This window comes from Daphnia pulex, chromosome 9 (assembly GCF_021134715.1).
Source record: "Daphnia pulex isolate KAP4 chromosome 9, ASM2113471v1".
Taxonomy (NCBI): domain Eukaryota; kingdom Metazoa; phylum Arthropoda; class Branchiopoda; order Diplostraca; family Daphniidae; genus Daphnia; species Daphnia pulex.
The window spans coordinates 4,764,438-4,791,027 of record NC_060025.1 but is presented as its reverse complement, the minus strand read 5'-3'; the positions used below and the strand labels follow the sequence as shown (position 1 = coordinate 4,791,027).

General features: G+C 42.8%; 5 protein-coding genes and 1 long non-coding RNA gene across 8 annotated transcripts; 4 read left to right on the top strand and 2 right to left on the bottom strand.

Annotated features, from left to right (window-relative positions):
* LOC124202361 (protein phosphatase 1 regulatory subunit 3B-B-like) lies at positions 1 to 4,359 on the top strand. Of its 2 annotated transcripts, none has more exons than XM_046598707.1 (4): positions 1 to 414; positions 668 to 727; positions 782 to 1,239; positions 1,738 to 4,359. In XM_046598707.1, the coding sequence occupies exon 4, from the start codon at positions 1,776 to 1,778 to the stop codon at positions 2,976 to 2,978; it is 1,203 nt and encodes a 400-aa protein (XP_046454663.1). In that variant the 5' UTR covers positions 1 to 414; positions 668 to 727; positions 782 to 1,239; positions 1,738 to 1,775; the 3' UTR covers positions 2,979 to 4,359. The 2 variants fall into 2 exon arrangements, with proteins under 2 accessions (XP_046454663.1, XP_046454662.1); XM_046598706.1 differs by having other exon boundaries at positions 231 to 414; positions 785 to 1,239.
* A 359-nt stretch (positions 4,360 to 4,718) lies between these two features.
* On the top strand, positions 4,719 to 16,763 carry LOC124202357 (vacuolar protein sorting-associated protein 13B-like). Its single transcript, XM_046598698.1, has 13 exons — positions 4,719 to 4,928; positions 4,990 to 5,167; positions 5,230 to 5,308; positions 5,376 to 5,560; positions 5,630 to 5,695; positions 5,754 to 5,791; positions 5,853 to 9,474; positions 9,535 to 11,316; positions 11,381 to 11,710; positions 11,768 to 12,487; positions 12,558 to 12,643; positions 12,726 to 15,543; positions 15,631 to 16,763. The coding sequence occupies exons 1-13, from the start codon at positions 4,842 to 4,844 to the stop codon at positions 16,488 to 16,490; spliced, it is 10,851 nt and encodes a 3,616-aa protein (XP_046454654.1). The 5' UTR covers positions 4,719 to 4,841; the 3' UTR covers positions 16,491 to 16,763.
* Positions 16,764 to 16,824: 61 nt separating this feature from the next.
* Positions 16,825 to 19,453, bottom strand: LOC124202363 (exosome complex component RRP43-like). 2 transcript variants are annotated; one of them, XM_046598710.1, is made up of 7 exons: positions 19,318 to 19,453; positions 18,010 to 18,088; positions 17,776 to 17,950; positions 17,420 to 17,714; positions 17,233 to 17,353; positions 17,062 to 17,165; positions 16,825 to 17,003 (listed from the first exon to the last, which is right to left on the bottom strand). In XM_046598710.1, exons 2-7 carry the CDS (start codon positions 18,024 to 18,026, stop codon positions 16,885 to 16,887), a joined length of 831 nt encoding a protein of 276 aa, XP_046454666.1. In that variant the 5' UTR covers positions 18,027 to 18,088; positions 19,318 to 19,453; the 3' UTR covers positions 16,825 to 16,884. The 2 variants fall into 2 exon arrangements, with proteins under 2 accessions (XP_046454666.1, XP_046454665.1); XM_046598709.1 differs by lacking the exon at positions 19,318 to 19,453 and having other exon boundaries at positions 18,010 to 18,167.
* A 1,324-nt stretch (positions 19,454 to 20,777) lies between these two features.
* On the top strand, positions 20,778 to 23,946 carry LOC124202359. The gene is made up of 6 exons (XM_046598701.1): positions 20,778 to 21,499; positions 21,571 to 21,913; positions 21,997 to 22,676; positions 23,152 to 23,273; positions 23,417 to 23,553; positions 23,642 to 23,946. The coding sequence occupies exons 1-6, from the start codon at positions 21,405 to 21,407 to the stop codon at positions 23,837 to 23,839; spliced, it is 1,575 nt and encodes a 524-aa protein (XP_046454657.1). The 5' UTR covers positions 20,778 to 21,404; the 3' UTR covers positions 23,840 to 23,946.
* Positions 23,937 to 25,864, bottom strand: LOC124202362 (DDB1- and CUL4-associated factor 7). The gene is made up of 7 exons (XM_046598708.1): positions 25,558 to 25,864; positions 25,329 to 25,470; positions 25,168 to 25,266; positions 24,983 to 25,105; positions 24,636 to 24,917; positions 24,450 to 24,567; positions 23,937 to 24,339 (listed from the first exon to the last, which is right to left on the bottom strand). Exons 1-7 carry the CDS (start codon positions 25,662 to 25,664, stop codon positions 24,164 to 24,166), a joined length of 1,047 nt encoding a protein of 348 aa, XP_046454664.1. The 5' UTR covers positions 25,665 to 25,864; the 3' UTR covers positions 23,937 to 24,163.
* Positions 25,850 to 26,589, top strand: LOC124202366. Its single transcript, XR_006878055.1, has 2 exons — positions 25,850 to 26,028; positions 26,305 to 26,589. It is a non-coding gene; the product is annotated as an uncharacterized LOC124202366 (long non-coding RNA).
* Position 26,590: the final 1 nt, after the last annotated feature.

Here is a 26,590-nt window from a genome sequence, read left to right as displayed (position 1 = left end):
TACAATATTTATCAAGTGGGGCGGATTTCTCTTCTTCGGCGCCTCACACGGCGGACCACGGAGGGATCACGTGATCAATTGAACCATAGCAACAGCAGCAGCTGCGGGAGAGACTTTCGCGCAACCGGTCCACACGTGCGTGTTTTTTCCTTTTTTCCCACCTCTTAATAGGGACGTTCACCTTCGCCAATTGGAGCCGACATTATTCGGTAGCGAAGAAATGCCACTATTTAGTTGGAACAACTCGACAGCATTGCGTCAGGCAACGTGCTGTGTTATTGTTTTGAAATTGTCCAATCTATCAAAATCCACGTCATGTGCATGTGCATGATGATTTTCCGCTGAAAAATCTTTGCAGGAAATCTGCTTACATCTTTTGATTCCGAACCGACGCTCAAATTGTTGCACGGCAAGGTAGTAGTAGTGTAGTAGTAGCTTGTTTTTATTTTTGGCCGAGTTGATTTTGTTTTTAATTTTTCACGAGCCAAGAAATTCGATAAAAAAAGAATAATAGAAGACTTTGTTGCATTGGCAATGGCAATACGCCTAAATTTACTGATTGTGTTTATACATTTATTTCATTTGTTATTTTCAAATAAATTGATTGAGTTGATTCACACATGATTCAATCTGTTTAATAACACAATTATTGACATATTGTCAACAGATGTGTAATCTTATCGTGCGTCTGCTGGTCATTGGTCCGCGCAGCACATAACAACCGCCAGTAGGTACCTTACAACAACCACGACTTTAATATTATTTATTTTGAATTTTCTAGTAGATTTCGAGAATGTTTTCGGGTCCCTCGACTGGTGGACTCGACAATTGAAAAACGAGGAAGAAGTCTGGGAAGGGGGGAAATGTCCACGCATGTGAGACGCTCTCTGATTGGTCGACTGGCTCGGTTCACGTGATCTTCTCGTGTGACGTCACTGAACCTGAGGGCAGAGCCAAAACGAAACTTTTTTTCGTGTGCTCTCAGTGTGTCAGTTCGTCTCCCGTCTTCGGGACGTGTTGGTCGTGTGTGTGTCGAAGTGCGTTAGTGTCTTGGTTGTCAAAATTGAAAATTTACAAAAATCGGGACGCCATTTTTTCGTGTGCGACACACAAAATCACCGCGACAAAACACACACGGCAGACATCATCCCTCCCAACTTGTACTAGTCGACACCAGTGTGTTTGAATGGTCAGGACATTGTCCTTGCCCAGTTTTAAAACCCCAACATTCATGTGGATGTAAGTATTCTTTGACTCTTGAACAATAGTAGACTTTTATTTATTTGACGAGAAGTAAAGTAAAGATAAAAAGATGCTGTTTGGAGGCCTACGTGTTTCATGGCTGGGCAGGAGGGGAGAGGGTAGATTCTGTGAAAAGAGAGGTAGGCGGGGGGGGGGGGAGGGATATTTTTGCATGACCTTGACTGACATTTGTCAAATCCGGACGTGATAAGTCCGATTTTAGACAACCCAAGGTGCGTGAATTCATGTCACGGTCGACTGTGCGAAAACGGTAGAGAATTACGTTTCAGCCGGTCTACTCTTGTGTGTGTGTTTTTTTCCTAGAAGACAATATAGTAGACAAGACACACACACGAGAGAAAGTAGTGTGCAATTTACTCGCCATGTCACATTTTCGGCCAGGGTCGGCCTTCGATATTCTAATTTAATAATAATCATGCTCAAAATATTGATCCATATTCTCTTTTGTCTGTATTGTGTTTTTTCTGGAAATAGATCGACAGTTGCCAAAAGGACGTGGAAGACGGGAAGTTATGCAAGTGGATGCTAAAATGTATCTCGCTGCTAGTCCCCCCCTTTTCGTCAGTCCGCTCATGGGTCCGCTAGATGTCAGCACTGCTCGCCGTCGCCAACCCTTTACGTCGTCTTATCGCCTTCGCCAACCCACCACCACCACCACCACCGTCGTCAGCTCGTTGAACGGAATCAACAGTCTCGGTTTCGATTTTAGCGCCATGACGCTGTCGCCGGCATTGATGAGGAGCGCAGCTGCTGCCGGATCCATTGGCCGCCGCAACTCACCCCTCACGTGCAGCCAAATCCGCGGCGCTTCGGTGGTGGCCAACGCTCCACTCCGGTCCTGTCTGGTGGTCCGGACTGATGCGGCGGAATCACCATCATCATCACAGGAGGATGCAGCCATTTCGGAGCCATCGTCGCCCGTCAGCGAAGATGCGGCCGAACCGGCGTCGCCCACCAAGTTGAAGAAACGGGTCGTCTTTGCCGATGCTAAGGGACTCTCGCTGACACAAGTCAAAATGATGACGGAACCCAGCGATTGCCCGCCAAGATGGACGGCCGAATTTCTGGAACAGGTGACGGGTGGTGCCTCGGCGGAAGTTGCAGCCGACAGATGGGAACTGACTTTTGCTCAGCCGGCCTGCGATTACTTAGACTTCCGATCCCGGCTGGACAAGCAGAATATCTCGTTGGAAAATGTCCTAGTCCAGGAGGCGGACCAGCAACTGGTGGGCACCGTCAAAGTCAAGAATCTGTCCTTTTCCAAGCAGGTGACGATCCGAGTGACTTTCGACAACTGGGCAACACAGACGGACGTGGAGGCTACGTTCGTGCCCAGTGGGCCTCAAGGTGCGACCTCGCTGGCGGCCATCAACTTATTCGACACCTTCTCATTCAAAATCTCGATTCCGGTGGTGGTGCCTTCTAACCGTATCCAGTTTTGCATCCGCTTCAAGAGCGACGCGGGAGAATTCTGGGACAACAACATGGGCAAGAACTACGTGGTCATCAAGCCCATTATCGAGTCCATCAAGATTAGCGGAACCAACCCGGCCCTCAGCTTGAACAATGCCGGGTTCATTAACGGTCTGACGGCCAACTCGAGGCGGGCCGTTTCCGGCAAATACTCGGACCTGATGTCGCCCAATTCAAAAATCGACTACTGGGCCGAATTCGCCAGCTGGAACCACTTAGTCAACGATTCCCCCTATTGGTGAAATTTACAAAAAGAAAACAATTGCCTATACGGGGCTATTTAAGTGTTTTAACAATAGAAAAAAGAAAAACAATAAAGTTTCACGAGTGTATGTGTGTGGCCCGAGACCACGGAAATTCACACTTAACTAGCCAATGGTGTTCCCGGTCGAGGATCCCCCAACGTACCTGAACTCTTCACTTGAAAAAAAAACAAAACAAAAACAGCTCTCTCATCTTCTTCTCACCCCCGACACATCTTCTTTCATCACACACAAACACACACACACACAATGAAGCAAGAGTGCATAGTTTTGAACGACTTGGAGAGACCCTCTTCCTGCGCGGGATTCCGTTAGCCTTAGCCTCTGAATTACGAAATGAAAAAGGGAAAACAATTATTCACGTTATTCAATTGTGTTATGTTATATCCGTCGTGCCAAAAAAAAAGTTATTTTGTTTTTTTTTGGCTCATGTATGTAAGAGGATGTCAGTGTGTGTGTATATGGCCATTTTCAAGTTTTTCTGTCTCTCCCTACCGCCCCATTTTTCGCTGAACCATCACAATGTCTGTGGGTAGGTGAGTGTATATTTCGTGCAGTTTGTGCTTGTTTTGGAATCCCGAAAATCTCTCATCCCACCTGCCTGCTGCTCCTGCTGTTAGTGTGTGTCTCTCCTTGTTTATACTTTTTTTTTTAAAATACTTGTGTCTTGTAGATTTTGTTTTTTCGCCCCCCAATTTTTTCTTTTGGATGACGATGATTTCATTTGGTGGTAGATAATGTTCAATGAATTTGTTTCGGATTTCATGGCAGAAATGGTCTCCAATTGTGTGTCAAATATGGGCTGTTTATCTGCACAGGGCAATACCAACTTTACATATACATTCATTATAAATATTAATTTACATGCGTCATCATAGCAATCAATTTGATGTTTTCATCATCACTATTTACAACCGTCCTCCCATGCTCATCTCTTACGCGTCTGAATATTGCGTGCTTGTGACCATGTACGAGGCTAAATCAACCAATCGGGATCATTTGTTGTTTTAAATCAGAAAAGAGAGCCTTATATTGACGATGCTTTTTTCCGTGTACAGAAATAATCTTCCAGCGAAGTGAAGCTCTTCTAGCGAATCAATTTACGTCTATTACGATACATAACAAGCCGATCACTGGTGTATTTGTGGATTTTTTGGGGAGCCGACTCTATTTTTGTATGTGTCACACAGTGCGCTATCTAGTATGGATGGAGTATATATTATATATCGTTGTCATGATTCATTTTGTGATACAACAACAACATGTTTTTCTCTCCTTTCCCCCCCCCCCCCCCGGGGTGGATTGTTCTTGCACTTCGTTCAGCCCGCAATAATAATAAAAAAATATACAGTTACACATACCGAGTTTCTTTTTCTCTCTCGATCGAAAAGCTAATACCCTCCGAGCTATATTCACTTATTCGGAGAAACACGTCCTTTATATACAAAACATACGAGAGAAAACGGTTATCATGAAGCCTTGAAGCCTAATCTTGAGTGGTGGATGATGGATCGTTGTTAAGATAAAATTATACGGTATAAGGTGGGTGTTACTAATTACATCCGAACACGTTGAATCCCATACAACTTTTTAAATGTATGCAACCATTTCCGTATAGATAATTTTTGTCTGGGGCCTTCAAAAACAAAAATTTTACCCTTGCGTGCTCATTTTTACTATTAATCGATTTTTGATATCAATCGATATACTCAAACGTCATAAACAGCTGTTAAAAGAAAATAGCCTTTGGCAGATCGGCGCAGTTGACGCGTGTACAAAATCGAAAGCAAATTTGATGTAGATGGACGAACCTCTGATTACCACCGTTCATCAGTGACGATCATGTTTAAAATTGAATCGTACGTCACGCCGCTCATTTTGAGCTACGTGGACAAGTACATAAAAAACATAAAACCCGAGGATTCACAGGTAAAATGTCAACATTAAGATAGCCAGTTTCAGATACTTGAACTGTTTTTAATTGCCACAGGTTTCTCTATGGGGAGGAGATGCTGTGTTTCACAACTTGGATTTGAGATTGGATGTACTTGAGGCTGAATTACATTCTCCTTTCACGTTTTCTAGTGGACACATTCATGAACTGAGAATCCATGTTCCTTGGACGAAACTAGCATCTGAATCTATTGTCATTACTATAAATACCATAGGTAGCTTAAAATAAAGTTACATTTTCTGTTAATTACAATTATTAACTTGATTCATCTCCCAGAATGTACACTCAAATTAAAAAGCACAGAGGATCGTGTGTCAGAAAAATCCAGTCAGAGCCAAAGAGTGAAATCAAAAAGGTCTGCCCATTAATATTACCTTCTCAATGTAGTTTTAAACTTTAATAACTTTTCAACTTAATTACAGGCAAGAAGTGGCTGTAAGTCCTCCTGGTTACATTCAATCCCTCATGTCAAAAATAATTAACAACATTAGTATTGTCTGCAATAATGTAATTCTGAAATATTTGGAAGAAGACATAGTCCTGTCACTCAATGCTCGCACAGTTTCCCTCACCTCCGTAGATGGTAAATGGGAGACGGCCTTTACAGGTAATTTCACGACCGTTATTTTAAACATAAAAATCGAATTTATGTTACATTTTTCGCCATCTTTTACAGAATTGGCCTCCCCAGATTTCACGTCGAGAAAGGCAATAACAGTGTCTGATTTGACTATTTGTTTGGGTAAGTTCTTATTAAATTGGTTTGTGTTGTACTTTATTAACTACATTTAAATTTGTAGACCAATGCAACGCTCAAGGAAAAATTCCCACATATCAGGTTTCATATCTTTGATCAAGCTTATTTACCACCTTCCTCTAATTCAATTTATATTTGACAGGAACCGTTTCTATATAGATGCTCGTTGAGCGTGCGATTGAGCTCAACGTATCCGAATGCCATTGGAGCACGAGCATTAAAAACGCGCATAGATTTTCTTTTCCCCAAACTGGATTTTTCTTTGTCAGATCAACAAATTCCCATGTTCATCCGACTTTTCAACTTGGCCCTTGCATTATACCTTGGTGACTTTAAGAACAAACCGGACAAGAAAGAAGAAGCAGATGATAACACGTCCACCGTCGTCGATGACACCAACGTTGAAGAAGAAAACTCCGAAAATCAGTCGTGGGCAGGCTGGGCTTGGGGTTATGTCCCGGCTATTTTACCCGTCTGGGAAAACGATGCGGCAGAGAGTGGCGAAGTCTTACCTTCTGATCGGGAAAGAATCTTTCAATTTGGCGTCTTTATTGAACGTGTCAACTGGACTTTCAAATGGGCCGAATTAATTCGCGACGTCTCCATCTCATCCGCACCAAGTCGGCTTCGATTCCAGCCTTTCTTGACAGCTCGAATGCAAGGTTGCTTTCTCCAAGTAACAGTGGCCGGAGTCGAGTGGGTCGACGTCCAAGGAGGTGTCAGCCATTTGATGCTAGAGCCTTCTTCATCGTGCTGCCTGTGTGGAGTTCAAGAAGATACCACTCTCTATTACCTGCAAGGATGCGAACGCTCTGCTTTCCTTAACGAATCACTCTACGATCCAATTGAAAAGGTGGAACAGACTGTGGAATCCAAGCCCAACTTTCAATGGGAGGATCACGTTCAAAGAATTACAGAAGCCACCCTCCTGGAACGCACTCCAGCATTAGGATTTGATTACCTATATCGGTTGGAATTACCAGGAGACATAACGTCCGAATACCTGTCACAATTGGGATCAGAATTCGAGTACAGCAATCTGCCAGAAAAAGCTCTTTTCCGTCTTGCCGTCAGTCCACTGCAGCTAAAAGTCTCCTATGGATTAGTCCACCGTCTTAGCGCCTTACTTCATGCAGCTCATAACTACAACTATCCAGATTACGCTGACCCCGAATTGGAAATTATTCGTCGTTCATCAATCCCCCCGGACACTGACCAATTGTTAAACTTGGGTAGTAATTTGCCCAGCAGAACGTACCAAGTGGCTGTGTTGCGGCCTCTCGTTTTCATTTCGGTAACTCCGCCTCATCCGACTTTCGATTTACAGCGACTTGTTGAGCGCAGAGTCATCCGGATGAGAGATAACGTGAATTGCACTCCAACGGTATCGTTGCCCGTCTTGAAGTTTGCTTGCACCTGTGCTGACCTCCAAGTTGTCCGGCCGATGTATCCTATCCGCTTGACAATGGCATTGCAATCGCTTCCTTCACCTCCAGCCAGTCTAGTTCAGCAAGGCCACACCATGGTCCAGCTCAAATTCCAAGAACTATCAACTGAATTAGTGATGGAAGAGTTCCATCTTCCTCTGTTGAAGCCGTGCAACGCTTCCGCCAGTCTAAAACTACTGTTGTTGCCGGAATTGTGGCAAACGGAACGTGTCATTTTCTCCTGCAAGTTGGAATCGGAAAAACTGGAATTGCTGGCCAGTCGACCCCAAATCGATTTCGTGGCATCAGTCTGGAAGACGTTGACGGATCCGGTTACATTAACTACCCCTAATAGAATTGTATTGTTCGAGGTTCTAAATCAGGCAGCCCATCCAACTTTGCAGCTGAACCTAAACGGTTTCAGAATGGATTACATCCGAACAGCATCTATGGTATGCGCGGGATCGTCCATCAGATCGCTGAATGCTTCCATCGTGCAAACGAATGCCGTGCCTTTTTTTTCTCACACTTCAGATCCGCATCGTAACAACTTCACCGAATGGTTGATTCAATTCCCACATAGTCTTATCCAGCGCAAAGTAGAAGTCCATAGTGCTGCACCGGTTTTTGTTTTCAAAATGTCCTCCTTCGATGTTCTGCTGGATGCCGGTTGGCTGAAATGGTTGAATTACCGTTCGGATGCGTTGGTGGAGAATGCCACTTCCATAGGGCCGGAAGAAGAAACTGAAACGCTACAACCGACTTCCTTCCGCAGTAATCAATCCAATTGCGCTCGCGATTCGGGATTGAGCAGTTCGATGGATGGTCAAACTTGGCGAGCATCCAGCTTCCAGCAATCGACTTTAACCAAATCGGCCGAAGAAACTTCATCAACTTATGAACCAGTCGACTGGATAGCCATCCGGAGACTACTTCAGCGTTCGATTCTCCACATCGACATCCAGCCCAGCAGTCTTGTGCTTTCGGGGGATTCAGGAGAATTGCGACTCCAGTTCCAGTTACCTGCCGTATATGTCTCTTGTCCGCACATCCGCACATCTTCGTTAACATTGGAGGACCTTCCATTCCGAGAAAGTGGATCGTTAGTTTCTTCTTTTCCGTGGACAGTCAGCTTTCAACATTTTGGATTTTCTTCCGGCCTTCACTTCGACAGCCTACGTCCCATTTTGGAACCCATTTCTCTGAAAATGACGATAGCTTTGAATCCATCAACTGCCAATAGTCCAGTTGACCCAGTCAAGTGTACCGATATTCGACCACCAAGCATCGATTTGTGCATCCACATCGACATGAATGCCATTGAGATATCGCTCGACGTTCAGCAGTTGCAACTCTTATGCGATAAATTTGCTGATTTATCAAATTGGTTGGGTGTTTCCACGTCCAACAGTCCAACCATAACAACCAGTCGATCCAATTTCGAAATTGGGTTGTGGCTTCAGTGGGCCATGCCCAGGTTTGTCCTGGCATTAGAAACACCGTCCAGTAGAACTGTCCTCGATATGGAAGACGTCACAACTTCTGTGGATTATCAACATCGCCAGTACGCCAAAATTAAGTCGCGGTTGACATCGGTTTCGGTGAAATTGTTCACGAAAACCCAAGAGACTTGGATATTGGAAAGCAAGACGAACGGCATCGTAATGTCTTGCGTTGACGATATTACCCGTGACTTGTTACCATCCGGTGCAGTGGGGAAAACAGTGGCCGTTCCGTCGATATCGACCGCTCCATCAGATGCCTTCCAGCCGCAACCAGCCAGCAAAAATAGTGTGGGAGGAAATGCTGGAGGAATATTGACCCTGACATGGACCCGAGCTCAGCGTCAGGACGTACACTCAAAGTGGCATTCCAGAGGTCGCCGGAAGAGCAATCAAACTGAAGAGGAGGTCGAAGAGGTCGTATCGCCATCTGACCGTTATTTACACGAAGTTGATATCGCCTTGGAAGCTATCGATGTTGTATTGACGGAAATCCTCTTGGACCATCTTATACAGCTAGCCCAACCAGCTCTTAACTCTTTATCTCGAATCTTGACGCCCACTTGTACTCTTCCGGCCAGCAGCCATACTCTTCCGTTGATTTTCGCCACCAGCAAAGGACTTCGAGTATTTTTGGTCCAAGAAAAGTTCCTTCTTTTGAATTTGGATGGTGCCGAACTATCCCCTCATGTTCAGAATCCCGTTGGCCGGAGTGTCCAGCTCAAACCGGATTTGTACGACGAAGCAGAACGACAAGGACTGCTTTTTATTCCTGGCCACGATGTTGAAGATCGTCAATATCAAATTGATTTGTCTGGCCTCTCTTTCAGTTCAGGTTATTTGCCAAAAATTATTTTTAAAGGAATGTACTATATTAATAATAAATTATTTGCAGGATGTTGGAGGGAAGTTGAACGAGCCAGCTGGGTTTGGCGGACGCTCAATCCGGCTTCCACTCTTCATACAATGGCGGAAAATCCAGCTCTCGAATGGAACGCTCGTCAAGAGCAACCATCGGAGCCAAGTGTTGGATTGACTCCAATTTTAGCTCGCTGTTCTTTGCGAGTTATCTACGCTCCTCCGATTGTCAGCCTGGAACAGCAATGTCTCGTTGCCGGGCAAGCCATTGAGGTCAACGCTTCCAGCGACATCCAGTTGCTAATTGATGCCAAGCAAATCGATTATTACATTCAATGGATGAATATTCTTCTTTCGGCAGCTACGAACTTGTCTTCGAAAGAGCAACAAGTGGCCGGATTTCCAGCTCATTCATTTTTTACTTCTAACCGAGTTTGTGTCATTATCTACACGTCGCAGCCAGACGAATTTCTGCCGTTTGCCTTGATCAATCTCATCCAGCCTCACGTATTGATCAAAACGGCTGATCAAGAAGTACACGAAATCGCCGTTTACGACATTCGGTTACAGCTACCTTGCTGGGCCGATGGATCACCTGTCAAGAGTTGTTTGCTTCCGGATGAAAGCATGTATCCAATCAGTTTGATAGAAACGCGACTCGGTCAGCCGTCCATCATTACTGGAGTTCCACCTTCTCTTTTCCGCCTTGAAATCATTTCTGCTCGCCAATTGAATGTGGAACTTGGACGCCCTTTCAAATTCATTCTCCATGCAGACAATATTTCGAATCTCCAGTATTTGGCTCGACAGTTGGAAGCCTTCCAAACCAAACAAGAAGATTCGAAGTCATCATTATACCGGCATATCTGCTTGAAAACGAGCCAAATGGTAGTAGAAATACCGGTTCCCTCCGCCGTAATCATCGCCGGTCTAAACGATATGCTACTGGATGTGACTTGCCAATTGGACACAAATGAAGAAAAACGAGAGAAACTAGAAGCTAATTTAATACTGAATGCTTTCTCTATCAAAGCGGAAATGGATCAAAACATTAATTTGCAACTATGCGATCCTTTCAGTCTCGATAGTCGGATCCAGTTGTTGTGGCCGCACTGGTTATCTAATAAGCGCGTCTTGGTACGTGCATTTTGTCGAGCCGACAACCTTCGACTTCACGCTGGGCCTCGCCAAGTGACTGTAGCCACGGCTCTTACGCAATGGATGTTGCAAAATTACTCCCCATCTCAAAATGACGATCCAGCTCCAAAGGATGTCGTCGTGGATAAGGATGAACAACATTATCAGGATGATTTGAGAACTGGTACATTTGATTTCCAGGTTCGGGACACCACCTCCCGTCCTTCTTCCGGATGGATGCAAGCAGAAGAGAAACCACGTCCGTACCAGGTAGTTTTTAACGTTCAACCAGCCTCCATGTGCTGGGCATATCCTCAACCAAGAGCTCTGACTCGGGTTGATGTTTATCCGATTCCTCTAATGAAAGCGGATGGAGCCGGTCAAGATGCGGCACCTGGAGTTGAGCAGGTTGATTGTACCTTGGAGTTTTGGGATCACTGTAGTCAAGAATTTCGTATTCTGAGGCGTTTTTCACTGTCTGAAATTCGTTTCACTCGAGTTCCTCTGCCCAGCATATCAACGAATCAAACAGCACGCAACGTCCAGGATGACGAGAGGAGAGCGGAGAGGGAACTTTTGGAGAAGCAAGTGGCTTTTTCTGACATGTGGCGAATCGTTATGCATTTTACGGAAGAAAATTTGCCGGAAAATCGGCCCAAGAAAATTATCGCTGCTCCGCCCAGTAATATTTCATCTTATCACTTTGACTAAGATTCGTTTTTTATTAATATTAATTTATGAACTAGGTTTAGTGGCCTGCACTAGAATTGATTCATACTTCAACGCTTCCATGGTGCCCGATGTCCAGCTGGGTTTTACTTTCAACCACATATCGTTATCACTCCGCAACCAGCTGATCACGCCGCCTTCATCTTCTCTTGATGGCCAATTCCATCTGGATGGAACGATGCCAACTGATTTTCCTTTCGCAACTATAAATTGCAGTTCCATTTCTGCCAATTTACGATGTCGATTGGATGAGACGGTGACTGCCTCTTTGGATTTCTCTACTCAAGTTCAAGCGAATCTCATCAATTTTCGCTTCCTCGTCGACGAGGCTATCCTCGAGCCAACAAGTATTTAATTCGATTACAATTCCATTTAGTCTTTCTCTAAAAATATCTCATGTCTAGGTGTTGATGTCAAAATCCTGGTGGATGAGAGTAAATCCGTGACCGCTTTGATTTCGAGTCATAGATCTCTGGATTTCAATATTGGCCAGTGTAGCGTTCACACGCTGACGTCGTGTTTGAATTCGTGGAACGCCCTTTTGAACGCCGACAGCCATTTGTGCACATTGTACACGCACTACGTAATACGGAATGACACCCAAAATGTTTTGCGTATCGGTCAATCCGGGACGGGTGAATCTATTTTGTTGGCCTCACGCCAAGCTCACCAGTACGCCTGGAAGGTGATGGGCGAAAATAATCAATTGCACGCATGTATGGAAGGTGGAAGATGGCGTTGGTGCCAACCTTGTTCTATTGACCGCCTTGGTACTAGTATCCGTTCGGTGGTTGACAGTCGACCTAAACTGCCACTCATCTGGACCGTGAAAGGGCTCAATAGTCTCCAAAAAGAGGTCACCATTCGTGGCCAGGTGCAAGTCGCAAATCTGTTGCCCCACGCCCTTGAAGTCAAATTGGTTCCATCCAAAATGGAACCAAGTGGTGCCATCGTAGTAGGAGAAATGAGAGGTCAAGTCAGCGCTTCGTCGATTGCTCCTTCATTTGTTTTTCCACTGGAACATCTGCATGCTGTTAAAGTACGCTTGCCGGGCAATACGTGGTCCGGATTGATTCCTCTCGTTCAGGTCGAAACCAAAACAAGAAATGTTTTATTAGTTCGAGGTATGTTTTTATGAATTTATTTAATCATTAAAAAAAAAAAAAAGATTTGAATGTTTTTTATTGATTATAGTGGCTCAAAAGGACAAAGGTGATTCGCTGAATTTGTGGTGCCACATGTGGACAGAAAAAGTTGATCAGCATCATTCAAGATTATTGGTAAATTCTTTTAAGTTCTGAACCTAAAATTTAAAAATTTAGGCCAAAAGCAGAACTAAGAACAAAAGGTTTTTTTAAACAGGTTCTCTTCTCTCCACTCTACATGGTACGATCGTATTTGCCACAACCGCTACGACTACATTTGCGAACGCCCGGACTCAACTCGTCACTTTTCTCAGAGATTGAAGGACGTGGTAGTCAATCCGTCCTTGAATGCCCGGGCAGTGTTGATCACGGCCATCAGCTGAGCTTTCAACTGAGCTCCACTCTGCCGGAATCTACTCCACCGGTTCCGCTGTCATGGACGATGGCCTCGCAAAACGTCACACTATCCGGTCAGCAAACTCCGTATATCAACGATTTGCTTGAAGAACTATTCACAAACGACCAACTTGAGAAATGGCCCTTCGCTGAGAATGTGGATTTTATCGACTGCTCGGCCGATATACCACAACCCAAAACGGACGTTCGAGTCACCTTCTCCAGCTTACACCAACGCTGCCATTCGCTACTTGTCGAACTGAAACCTTGGGCGTTGGTGGTCAACCACTCTGGCATCGATTTAGTATTGAAACGAGTCAATGATTCCGCCGGATGTTGGACTCTTCCCAATCGGGCAGTCATGGCGCCACCACCTATGAACGACGACACCTTCCAGATTGGCTTTATTGAAGATGGACAACTTGATTCCGTGTTCTATTCTCAGCCACTACTTTTACAGGATCAGGATCACTTTCATTTCATGTACCGACCGAGAGTCGAAGGTGCCATCCCCTTGGAAGGATTCTGTACGGTTCAAATAACTAAAAGCAATGGAGCAATGTGCTATTTGACGTTGACGTCAAAAATGCACGAAGGAATCCGCATCCTGTCCATCCAGCCAACGTTCCGCATCCACAACGCCACGCCCAGTCTGTTAAAAATCGGATGTTTAATTGGGGACAGCCTTTTGGCTTGCAAAGCGACCCTTGTAGAACCCAAAGATGAGTCCCGTGCCATTCCTCTGTTATTTTGGCAGAGCACAGGAAAACATTCAGAGAGTCTCTACTTATCCATTCGACTTTGTTCCGACTGGAGTTGTCCAATCCAACTTTACCATCCTGGTCATAGTTCGCGAAATTCAAATTCTCATCATATCAACCCGCAACGCTACTCCGTTTCTGTCCCGTTGTCTTGTGGGAGTCTTGAATCCGAAACATCCGACAATTGTCCTCTCGTCATTACTCGGCTGGAACAAAGTGGACTAGTCTATCTGTCTGTAAATGTCGACCCTGATCCATTGTGGGTTCTCATCAATCGAACCGAATTGACTTTGGCATACGGCCAGGCTTCTGATAGCGTTCCCGGTCATCCGGAACCGGATTGCCCCAACTTTAATTGGCACGGAGTGATTCGCTCTAATGAAGCTGCTTTTTACACGCCACCCTGGGGTCAGCTGCGCTACACTGACGTCTCACCACCTGTAAATCTTCCCAGATTGTTGTTGGCTTTAGAAGAGACTAGCCCGAAGTGGAGCAATCCTGTTCATCCAAGTCACACCTACGATCAATTCCTTTGCTTGTCTCCAAGTATCGACGTGATGGTCCGGATGGTTCGGACGAGTACACCTAATCAAACGGCCATTTACATTGAACCGGTTAGTCGGGTTGAGATATCTGCTTCTGATATCAGAGGGCGAATTGAAATTCCGCCTCCCGTCGCTCCGCCCTCACCAGTACAAGACGTTGCAATCCGACCACCACGACCCGCTCTACGTTCACCCTGTAAAACGGAAAATGAATGTAAAGTTCTTCATGATTTGGCTGGCAATCAGTTGGCCAGAATTACCAATGCTGTTTCCGAAGAGAAGGATTTGAATTTGACGGTTTACTGGCCTGAAATTAGCGTTTGCTTTCGCGATGACACGACTGCCCAACGCCGAGAAATGTCTCGGCTGACTGTGGATCACTTTCTGGTGGATTACTTTCAAAATTCTTCGGTCCGACGAATCACGTCTCGCTGTGGACATGTTCAAATGGATAATCAATTGTACCAGCCGCAGTCAAATACGCCGGAAGCAAGATCACGAGATGAAGAAGTTCAAGGTTTCGATTTCCCCGTCATATTTTTAGCCCAGAATCCTCCCACCTGGCAACAGAAATCGCTGGCGAAATTATTGGATGCACTCCGACAAAGTGCGTTGGTTGTCTTGGAACTGGGCTTGACCGACTCTGGTCGCCCTACTTCGCTGGATTTCCAATTGGATCCCATTTTTCTCTTTATTGAAGATCGATTCATCGTGGCCGCCATGGATTACCTGAATACTTTTTCATTCAGCACGCCGACTTTGAAGAAAGGATCCAATCAATCATCCGAGCTTGTCTCATTTCCGGATCGAGTCGCTGAAGTGTTATCCAGCCTCTCAGTCTCAGTCAATTTAGATCAATTGAAAGTGCGCGCCATTTCGCTTGACTTGAGTCTCCGCAGTTCTGTCAAACTCTACATCGCTCTGGATCATTCCCCACTCCGGCTGGACGCTTTTGAACGCTCGTTAGTATTGACAACACCATACAGACTGGGCCAGACATTAGCCATGCATTACGTGTCCAGTGCTCTCTTCAAAGCCGGATGGGTTGTAGGATCTATGGAATTGCTTGGATCGCCCACCGCCTTGGCTCGAACGGTTACCCTTGGCTTGAAAGATTTCGTTCGGTTACCGTATCAGGGTATTTGGCGAGGTCCAAGAGGGTTCCTCGCCGGAATTTTCAATGGTTCGGCTTCTTTGGTCAGTCACGTAACAGCCGGAACTGTGACATCCGTCACCCAATTAGCAAGTAGCGTGGCTCGTAACGTTGATCGACTCTCCTTCGACTTGGATTTTCAACAGCGAAGCGAAGAAGGAAGAAGGAAAAAACCGCAAGGTAACTATTTTGCTATTTATTTATTTTGCGGTGATGTGCGATAAATAAAAATATATATATATATTTTTTTTTTAACTATTTTTTTAGGTTTGGTTCAAGGAATCGGCTGGGGTCTCAGCGCATTGGGATTGAGCTTACTTGGAGCTTTAGGTGGATTGGCTCATCATCCACTTCAATCGCTGATTGAAGACGGAACAGTAAGTCCGCGCGGTCTGGCAGTCGGACTAACTAAAGGAATTGTAGGCGTGGTCGCCAAACCTATTTCAGGAGCAGCCGATCTGGTTGCCCAAACTGGTCAAGGACTCTTGAGCGCAACCCAATGGAGTGAACCCTTTCAAGCTCGGCGACCTCAATTGCTCGCTTCCAATCAGCTGGATTTAATATGCTCTGGACCGACCAAAATTTTATGGAAATTGAACGACGAGACGCCACCGTTGACAGGCCACCATACCAAAGCTAGTCGGATCTGCTGCTGTTTAGAGGCGATGAGAGCACGTGTTAATGATGCTCTGCCCATTCGCGAGCAATTAGCGCCTGTGATATTGCTCGTTTCCACCCAGAATTTTTGTGTTCTCAACGCTGAAGATGGAGAAGTACAAGTGGTCCTAGATTTGAATGAAGTTGACTGCTGGGCTCACAAAACTGACCCAACTCTGATCCTGGTCAGACCTACTCCTTTGAGCGCCCCAGTGCTCGTGGAAGCTAGGCGCGACGATGATTTCAATCCCCATTATGATTATCAGCGAGTCAGCGAGTTTGTTAGGCTTACAACACCATATTTCCTACCGGAAGCTGCAGTAGAGACGGTTCAAGATGTGACGACCAATCAAACATCTTCTATCGCCACAATGGAGTTTTTCCTCAATCCCACTACCAAGGATTTCTTTATCCAATGCTTTCAAATGGCCAAACAGCAAAGAAAAGGGGTTGGCTTTGCTCTGCTCTGATGGTTTTCTTGCTACGTAAACGCGCCTTAAAATAAGTTGTGACTGTTTATTTCCCTGTTCAGTAAAAAAAAATTGTCAATTTCAAAATTCTGAATAGATTCAACCTTATCTGTTGGTTAATGCAGGCTATTTATATATTCTACTTGGTATCGATTTTTTTAATACTGTTAATTACTTGTTTCGGCTAGTGCCTCCAGGATTATTATTAACATGTTGTATGAATCATTCCTGTGATGATAGCTCACGCGAGTTAAATACATCGGTTACGTAAAATTGAAAGTAGTTGAATGTTTTTAATCATGAAGTAAAAAATTTAGATTGAGAAAACTTTGAATTGAAACTGACATTTGAAACTGTATTATTTTCAATACCAAACAAGGAATGACGAACAATTTCATCGTTCAGCAATAGATGATGAACAAGCCTCTTCAATCAATCTTGCAACCTCCTTTGTTTTCAATTCTGATTGCTGAATAAGTTTTTTCACCTGTTTCTCATCTAAAGTACATCCTCCTGTAAAGTCAAGGGAAGGTTATGTCCAAATTTAAGAACATCATAGAAATTTTTTTACCTGGCTTATACATATGTGTAACTGAAGTACCCTCCATGGTAATAGATGTTAATCCAGCAGCCAACTGCTCCTCTTCAAATGTAGGATCACTGATCAAAATACCACTGTTCAAAATAATGAGAAATCATGATTTCATAGAAGTTTCTTCATGTTTTTTTTTTAAGCACATACTTATCAAATAAGGAGAATGTTGATGTAACTGGCTGCTTAATTGTGTCAAAACTCATTTTTTCATTTGGGTTGGAAACTAGTTTGTCCATCTCCTCATCATAACTCACAATGGGAAGTTTCACTGTAATGAATCAGTGAATGAATTAGATTATAGAAAATAAAACATAAAACTTTAGAATAGAATTACAATTTTTCAGTGCAGCTACTAATGCCATCACACAAGCATCTAGTAAACTCCCATCAAGGTTAATGCAGAGTAGATCACAATGAAGAACCCAAGCCCATTTTGAAACCTTTATGCACAATGTTTCCAAGTCCATAATAATATTGTTATTGACTAATTCAGCTATAAACTGGGTAGCAGCTTGAGCTGTTTCTCCAGGAGGGCCAGATTTTATTTGTGAAGAACATAAGGATGGCAGTGTCACATTTGGGATGATGAAGCCTTTAGAAGGCTCCTCTCTTTCTGGAGCAGCTAGTTCCTGGATTTGATAGATTATTGTTGATAATAGTTTTTGAAAAAAATAGTTATGAGTGTTTTACAGCTTTGATGCCACAAATGACAGTAGTATTTCCACATTTGACAATAGCTGAGCCATCAGCTGTTCCTATGGAACCAGCATTTAGAGTCATTTTTCTGAATTCCAGCAGTTTCCGACCGTCTGGGCGTGACTTGCGATCAAGGAAAGTCTTGTAAAATTCCAATGGTTGCAGTGTTCTGAATTAAGAGGTTGATATCAAAGTGCCCGCAAAAAAACTTCATAAAACATGACTTACTTGTGGTCAGTTGCCATGTTTAAATTTGTATTGGAAATAGAATCAACGCATACAGTGACGTGATGCGTAATCGGAAACACTAAATTGTAATTAAACAGAACATATATTAGTTTTGGAGTACTGAGTTTACACTGACGTAAGTGAAATAATTCATTACCAAATTGTAGTGATGTTTCGTTAGTGCTTTTTCTAAACGTTAGCGTTATCCGTTAAGTTAACGATGTCCAATTTTTTCACGTTCGTTAACGCCGTTAATTAACGCCGTTAAAAATGTCTCCGTTAACGAAAATTCGACGTTATTTTTACCGTTATTTAATAAAAAAATTGCACTATCAAATCACTGAAATCAGTCACGGTCTTGATTACTTATATTTAAATTGCTGCTGGCGTTGAACAATGTCACAATGAAGCAATGATCAACTAAAAAAAACAGAAACTGCGGATTAAATAAACGCACAGACAAAAGAAAAAAAAACAAGTTCCAACTAAAAAAGTAAAGGCCTCAATAAATCCTTATTGCAAGTGAGGAAGACTTTTGCGGCCAAAACTTCTTCCGCCGTCCTATTTTTGTGTCCTAGACAGTGCCATCCGGCAATGGAAAATTCGCGTTCAGATGATGCCGAAGAAACTGGTATAACCAGTAAATTATAGGCCATTTTGGATAATTAGGGGAAACGACCAGACAAATCCTTCCAGTAAGAGATCACATCTTGAACTGGTGGATCCTTAGAAGGATCAAATTCATGACTTGCAAAGTGGAAGTTGTCTAAAAGTTCAGTTTCAATGCAGTCGAGGGAAGTGGCTAGAAGGTAGGAGCAGTCGAAATCAGGATCTCTTTAATCTGTCATGAAATTAAATCTTCTTTCGAGATCTTCTAACATCGCAGATGCCACGCTTATTCACCGTCAACAGGAGCATCAGAGTCTGAATCTGACATTAAAGATTTACACTCTGATTCTAGTTGTTTCCCTACTCTACTTATACAGTTTCGTTTGCCACGTTTTGAAAGCAAAAAAAAACCTCAGAGAAGCTAAGAAGACTACTGCTCACTGTCATTGGCTATTTAAATTCGTTTTCATAGTCAACCTACTACAGTAAAATGTTGGAAGCGCGCAAAAAATACAAATTTCATTTTGAAAAATCCAAAAATTTCATATTTGGCAGCGCTGTTAAAAACAAAAATAACGTCTGAAAATAACGTCTGAAAAATGCCAAACGTTAGCGTTATCCGTTAAGTTAACGAACCCCAAAAAAGGTCCGTTAACGGACTTTTCACGTTATCCGTTATCGTTAACGAAACATCACTACCAAATTGAATTTCAAAGGTTCAAACAATAATAGTAGGTAGCAGACGACGTAAAATCTAAAAGCATGGCCAAGCAACGTTGTCAGAAATTAAAAAGTGTGTGTTGCTTACTTGCTTAGTTGCTTCCTGTTTGCTGCTGTTTCCTGTTTGCGAGATTAAATAAAACCGATTGGCAGAAAATCAGCAGATAACACTTGAAGGATATTTTTCCTAAATATATAGAAAAAAACGTTCGACTCTCGAAATACCGGTCACCTTTAGAATTTAATGAACTTTTTTGGCATCAATATGGTAATGGGGTTGTAGACAGAAATAGTTCTGTCTGACGGCAAAAAATCGGTAAATTCTGTGGGAACAAGATAACTTGATATCGTAAAACCCAAAAGGTAAAAAAGTTTGGAAAATACCGAAAATCAGTACAACAACGGTTCATATCGCACAATTAGTAGGTTGCCTTTCAAATCCAAAAACCTCATTTATGTACCTCATTTAGTAAACTGTTAACTAGCTCAAGTCAGGAGTTATTTTACTTATTTATTTTTTTACAAAACAATTTGTGCATAAAGAATGCTTGAGTGAAAATGGTGTCAGGGAAAAATGTCGTGAAATAAAAAACAATTTGTGGACTAATGTCTACAGATGCCATCAGTAACATTAGATGTTATGATTTTTCAATCGTGCGTACCGTTTTAGTACCTTAGGAAAGGTGACATTCCACAGTTCAAAGTGAACTGTATCCACTTGGCCTGTTCATTCTTAAAATAAATCCAAGGGATGGAATCTCTCGCAATCCCGCGACAGTACACGCGTGTAGTGCTATTGTTCAGAATATGAGGCGCGTACCGCAACAGCCTTAAAATAAAATTTCCCGTCGCATACGCCGGCCGATTAATATATACTCTTAGCGAATTAATATGGAGTAGAAATTGAAATTTTTCGGTGGAGGGTTTCGAAATGTAATTTTAAACGTCCTCGGGTGGAATAGGCGAGGTCTGCTGTGTTCAGTCATATCGAACCCCAAGGACATTCTTTGTCTGTTATTCAGGAAAGTCCTCATGGTCGTTCTTGAGAAAACCCTTTATTGATGACGGGGACGTTAGCTCTTTTTAAGTTTGCATGTAACAACACCTTCGCCGTCCGAGGAAAAAAAATTCATAAAAGAGAAAATCAGCACATAGCTACCGAACCAAAGACGTCTTTACTTTATAGAAAGTGAGTTAGTAGAAGCTGCCAAGGTCGAGTTAAAAACGCAAAAGCTTTCGTCGATTGCTTTAGTCATGGTTGAGCTTTATTTCGACCCATAAATGATCAAGCTCAAACTCGATTTGATTTGATTTATTTACACCTTTCTTATCATCATCATTTTGGACAGCCAAAGATTTGATTAAAACAGGTTTTGTCAACTACCCAAGTCCTCCACTAGGTGGACAACCAATCGATTCATTTTTTTCTTTCAGGTGGCTCTCTCTCTCTTTGATACACACACACCCGTTTTTGTGAGAGTTACACAAGGGGCAGTTACTGGCTCTCCCACTAGTCTCCTTCCAGCCACCGTCACGACCGAACGCTGGCTGAACGACGATATGATCTTCAATTGTATCGACCGAGTTGTCGGGAACGCTTTGACTCAGTGCCAACTATCGAACTGAAGCCGTCGTAGGATTTCGACCGAAAGAAATTGAGCATTGCTGACCTTTTTACTAGAGTGTTGTTCATTCTGCGCAGACGCTACAATTCACGACAGCGTGGAGAAAAAAAGGTTTTCCCCCCAACATTTTGCTAGAATTCCTCTGACGATTCGTGAAACAAATCTGTGACGTGCGCAACTTTCTTATCTGGCCAGCAGCTTATATTTTTATCTTGTGCAGTCGGTGTTGTTGACGACTCGCTTGTGAGTATGACACATTGTCTTGGTGTGGTTGCGAAAATGAAGAGTCAGTCGTTCGTGGATTGATTGTCGTAACGTGTTTTATCTCTAAACGCTACATATCGGCGGCGTTGGTCGATATATCGTGCGACTCAGCCTGGAAAAGTCTGCCTGCTGCCAAGACTATATATCGATCAAGCAACAAAGACGAATGGTCTCGAGATGGGACAATCACTAAGCTTAAACAATCATCAACCCCCCAATAGCCGACTGACTTCTCCGACCTCTCACCGACAATCCCTTAAGCGCGTACACAGGTAAGGCTGTCGTTTTTGGGAGACTTTCATTTTTCAATTTGTTTATTCTCAATTTGCTGCTCGATTTACAGTGAAGAAGTCGGAGATGGGAAAAGAACCAGCATTTCGTTGCCCGCTTCGCCTTCCTTCCGCAGAAGAGCTGTTAGCGCCGATCCTCAGCACGAACAACTCGAATCGCCTAGCAAATCGCCTCTGTCGTTTGATTCGATGCTGAAGAATTTCGAAGAGTTTGCCCAACATCAGTGGCCGACTTGGGCCAAACGAAGAGGCTGGATCGCCGACATCGCTCCCGAAACTGTTAATCCATCCACTGTCGCTACCGATGACGGGAGCGGCCGCGTGATTCAAGTCGACAAGGATAAATGGATCTTCCTACGACCCAGAAAGAAATGCGCAACATCCATAAGTCCCATGGTACAACACGCTTATCACAGCAATCTAATGTATAATCTATAATGACTTATCGGAGTTTCTTTTGTCGTTTATTTAAAATCAAGGGAGTCGCTAGCATTCCAGTAGAAACGGTCATCGAAGAAGATGTTCTACTGGACTGCGCTGTGGGCAAAATGGTGGATATCCTGCACATCGACGAAACTCGAATTGTGACTGGAATCAATGGTCAGAGATCACGTCGTAGCAGCGGCTATGCCTCTGCTTCCAGTTCACCGTCTGCGATCAAAAGAATAGCTGAGCCCTCAACTGCATCGGTCGCCATCACAACGGCGGGCGGTCATCTGGTGGTCCCCGAAGATTCAAACGATGATTGGAGGTTTTCAAGCCTTTATGAAGTGACTCTTCGTTGGATGTTTGAAGCCGATTCTTGCGACTTGATGAGCGACGCCTCCTCCAGCCAGCAGTCATTTGAAAGCAAGGCCGTTAATAATAACCAATCCGTCCTGAACGATTCCGGAACTTCGTCCCTCGGAGAAATGCGTCCAACCGAGGAAGATTCATTTCTAGCTGCTACCGAGTCGTCGTCAGAAACGATTCGAATTTACTTGCACTTCTTTTGCCGACAAAAAAACAAGTTACCCTCATTTATTGATTTCCGTCCTATCCCTCGTCCGACCTATGACATCGCTGCGGGTGTTTCTGACAACGCGGTGGTTCGTGAGCGACAAATGTATGCTCTTGTATTTCAAGACGGAAGCCCCGGCCCCCAGACTTCATTTCCGAGGTAAAAGTGCGTTCGTCTCAAATAACCATTCGTAAGTCGTAACCAATGTCCGGTTTTCATCAAACCGGATACAACCGGTCTCTAGAAAATGGCTAGAGGGGGAGCTACACTGTAAATCTAAATCATCACATCGTCGGCTCAGACGAGCGTCACGTTCTCGAGGCTTTACAGAATCTGGTCAAATCGAGAACGATTTCTTGAGGTGAACTACTTCGTTACGCTAGTCAATTGGCACCTGCCTCGAATAGGTTGAAATTTTCTTCCTATTTCCGCGAATTCTTTGTACTCCTGCATCGATTTCTTTACCATTTGTAGGTGGATCGAACTAGACTCCATCAATATTCTCGTCATAGCCTCTAGTTTTTCAGGGTCCTTTTTGTATTGATTTCCTTGGGGAGTTTGAATTTTAAAACGAGGGTGCCCACAGAGTCAACGTTCTTACACATGCTTTTGTAACTCCTTATCCCCGTTTCAGAGATATTGCGTGCATCGAACTGGTACAACAAATCGTAGAAGCCCATCCTCATCTTTCAGGTTGGGAACCAAAAAAACTGGCCATCTATGAAAAAAGCTGGCAACCGGGAAAAACCAGTCGAGGTACGTAGTCATACTTGCGTTCGTTCGTTATCTGTTTGAATCCTTCTTTCGTCATACTTTTTACCTTCCCTCTCTCAAACGAGTCGGACTCGATCGTACTAAATTCCAGAATACCAAATCATGTTGTATTTGCTATTATTTAGCTCGACTTCGTCGCTTGAATGATTTCGATTGTCCGCTTCTACTTGCCCAACATTGGCAGGCCGATGATACCAATCTCGATGCCTCTAGCTGTGCCAAAACTCTAATCCTTCAAGAAAGCCAAAATGGAGACATTCCGGTAAAATACCATTGCGGGGCTCTAATTTTCGACATATTCCATCGCTAAACTATAAGCGCACCCATTTTTTCTTCTTTCTATATTTCAGTGGGAGGAATTTACAGTGGCTGAACTATCAAGTTTCCTTAAGGTTTTGGAACGTGAAGAGAAAAATCACGAAATGCAGATTCGCGAGAGATACCAACTACTTAACGAGCGGCTACGAGAAACTATGCAACTTTCGAATCCAACAGCTTACAAAAGCATTTCAAGTAATCAAACCAACCACTTAGCAGTCTCAAATTGAATTTTAAAGAGAAACATAAAAATATATATGATGTTAATACCTGCTGATCTTATACAGAATCCGAGTGCTGTGATAGAAAGCTAATAAAACAATGTTGTTGATTCAAATTCAGTCATTCTTTTCCAAGTTTTTGCTTAGTAGTACAGACAAATTCAAAATCTCAAATGTCACATTCTTATGATATTTTCCTTATTTTAATTACAAATCAACGATCCGATTCACGAGAGGATACGAATTATTAAAAAAACACGATCTAAGATAACCTGATGAGAAGTTTTCAGACATTAGTCATACTCAGTTTTGATATATATAGGTATTAAAGCATTAAACTCGTAAAATTTCAAGGGATCGATTGTAGCAAATGGCAATCCAATCAGGTTGTGTTGCTCCCCACTGGATTTGGTTGATTTCACCTTCAGCCGCTGTGTAAGCAAGTATGGGATCTTCAATGGCTCGCGGCATTTGCTGGATATCCCATATCAAGGCTTGATGGTCATCACCTAAATTATTACAAACCAGATCAAATCGGATCAATTATATACAGCAATTGGCAGCATACATCGTGCACACGGTACTTGCACAATTCTAGTTACAAATAAAAAATATTTACCAGCTGTGCAAATATGACAGGAAGAATGTGGGGCCCAAGCGATGCCATTTACACATGCCCTGTGATTACTCAAACGAGCGACGGGAGTACACGGCACTCTTACATCGAGTATTACCACCTAACATTTGTAACAAAGAAATTTGTAACGTGTTCTCTATTTGAAATGAGGTGAAAAACCGAAAATACTTCACAAGCATCCATGGATATCGTTGCTAAATAAGAAGGGTCCTGTCTATTCCATGCTAGTCTTAACAGAGGACGATGCTGAGGATCTTCATATATGATTGTTGAATGTTCTAGGTGTCTAAGGTCAAACATTCTCACGGAGCCATCAGCGCCAACAGATGCAAACATATCTCGCCCGCCTCCTGCCCGGCTGAATGCGATATCATAGACCTCTTTATCATGTGCGATTAACTGAGTTTTTACGTGTCCTGCTACACCAGGGCCACCAACTCGACCAACAACCTTTAAGATAAATAGTTTGTTATAGAATAATAAGATTTAAAGAAGTTTTAAAGATATTGCTTTACCTGTCCAGTTTCCAAACCCCATATGGTACATGTGGTGTCAATACTAGATGTTCCAATAAGGTTAGGTTCAACTTCATTCCAATCAAAACTTGTAAGAGGAGCACAGAAGTCTGAGTTTTTGTTCTAGAAATTGTTTTCAATGAATTAAATTTCTTGTAAATAATAATAATTCATGTAAAAATTACATTGTTAAGGAGGCATTCTAATCTTGTGTCTGGTTCTCCTGCTTTCCATATGCGTAGATAGTCCCCACTTGTAGCCAGTAAATCAGGAAAAACACCTTTCTGATAACACACTTAATTATTAACATTTCTTTAACCATATTTGAAACAGGATAGTTCCATACCGCATCAGGAATCCACATAATTTTTGTAGTAGGATATGGATGATCAAAAGTACTTTTGGCACTGAATTCTGCTGAATCTTCATCTAATGAAATTACTTGAACTTTGTTGTTGTATTCTTCTACAAAACTTCCAATAGCCAATCTAATTTGTAAAGGAATTTGAGGTTAGTCAAGTTGAATATTACATTTCTTAAACATAAAATACATAATTTTAAACTTCCTCCCTCACCTGAATCTCTTATCTGGACGCACTGACCAATTCATACTGTAAAGAGTCCATGGTGCTTCGTACTTGTAAATTTCCTTTCGTTTGGGAGCAACATTTAGCCCCGCCATTTTTTAGAAAACGACACAATTCCCGGGAATCGTGATCAAATATGCAGAAGTGTTAGAATTTCTTATGTTGGCAATTTTAACCGGAATGACAGTGGACCCACGCAAACAAATAAACCTATCTATTAACTTAGGCCAGACAAGACAACCATTAAATTTTCTCACACTGAAGCTGTACACCAAGCGGTAGAAGTCTGAAACGAAAGTCAGAGTCAAAATCAAATACAGGCAAAATAGATACGATATTTTGAAGAAGAGCGCCACCACCGCTAAATATTGTCTGCTACCGATCGCTGCAGTGCTTCAACGTTCAACCGTTCAACCTTCAAGTAGTAACGTCGCAACTACAATTTGTGAATATTGTTATGTAATAACTCGGAATTTCTTGACAACTTTTCAGTCTCGGTCTTAATACTTTTAGATTTAAAGTAATTGCGATACTATAGAACGAACGAAACATCATACTCCGTATGTTATTATTCCTTTTTAATTTAATAAACACAATCGACTTCTCATGACCGAATTGGTGAATTATCAAAATATTTAGAAATCTAAAATATTTTGGCATTCATGATCAGTTATGTGTACATTGCTTCAACAATTTATATTACACTATTAACAATTCCTCTTTGATTGTGTACAGAGAAATGGAAACATCAAGCAAAATAAACAATGAAATTGAGTCTTTAAATGCTGAAGAATTAAACTGGATTCAGTTAAGAGAGGAAATTGGATCAGAAAGTTTGAAGAACCAGGAGACATTCAAAGAAAAATTCAACAGAAAATTTTCTGAAAATCCTTTTGTTCCTATTGGGTGTCTAGCAACTGCAGCTGCATTGACATATGGCCTGTGGTCCTTTCGTCATGGGTATAACTTTACAAATTGATTGTTGTGTGGTTATTGACCATAATATATTTTTTTTAAATCT

What these genes read in the sequence shown, in the direction of transcription:
- LOC124202361 (XM_046598707.1), top strand. Translation starts at nt 1,776, where the DNA reads ATGCAAGTGGATGCTAAAATGTATCTCGCTGCTAGTCCCCCCCTTTTC.
- LOC124202357 (XM_046598698.1), top strand. Translation starts at nt 4,842, where the DNA reads ATGTTTAAAATTGAATCGTACGTCACGCCGCTCATTTTGAGCTACGTG. An exon ending in GAAAAATTCCCACATATCAG is followed by an intron (nt 5,792 to 5,852) that starts GTTTCATATCTT and finishes TATATTTGACAG; the next exon opens with GAACCGTTTCTATATAGATG. An exon ending in GGCTATCCTCGAGCCAACAA is followed by an intron (nt 11,711 to 11,767) that starts GTATTTAATTCG and finishes TCTCATGTCTAG; the next exon opens with GTGTTGATGTCAAAATCCTG.
- LOC124202363 (XM_046598710.1), bottom strand. An exon ending in TCATTTGTGGCATCAAAGCT is followed by an intron (nt 17,715 to 17,775) that starts GTAAAACACTCA and finishes TATCAAATCCAG; the next exon opens with GAACTAGCTGCTCCAGAAAG. An exon ending in ACATTCTCCTTATTTGATAA is followed by an intron (nt 17,166 to 17,232) that starts GTATGTGCTTAA and finishes TATTTTGAACAG; the next exon opens with TGGTATTTTGATCAGTGATC.
- LOC124202359 (XM_046598701.1), top strand. Translation starts at nt 21,405, where the DNA reads ATGGGACAATCACTAAGCTTAAACAATCATCAACCCCCCAATAGCCGA. An exon ending in CCCCAGACTTCATTTCCGAG is followed by an intron (nt 22,677 to 23,151) that starts GTAAAAGTGCGT and finishes TCCCCGTTTCAG; the next exon opens with AGATATTGCGTGCATCGAAC. An exon ending in ACCGGGAAAAACCAGTCGAG is followed by an intron (nt 23,274 to 23,416) that starts GTACGTAGTCAT and finishes GCTATTATTTAG; the next exon opens with CTCGACTTCGTCGCTTGAAT.
- LOC124202362 (XM_046598708.1), bottom strand. Translation starts at nt 25,664, where the DNA reads ATGGCGGGGCTAAATGTTGCTCCCAAACGAAAGGAAATTTACAAGTAC. An exon ending in CGTCCAGATAAGAGATTCAG is followed by an intron (nt 25,471 to 25,557) that starts GTGAGGGAGGAA and finishes TTTACAAATTAG; the next exon opens with ATTGGCTATTGGAAGTTTTG. An exon ending in TTATGTGGATTCCTGATGCG is followed by an intron (nt 25,267 to 25,328) that starts GTATGGAACTAT and finishes GTGTGTTATCAG; the next exon opens with AAAGGTGTTTTTCCTGATTT.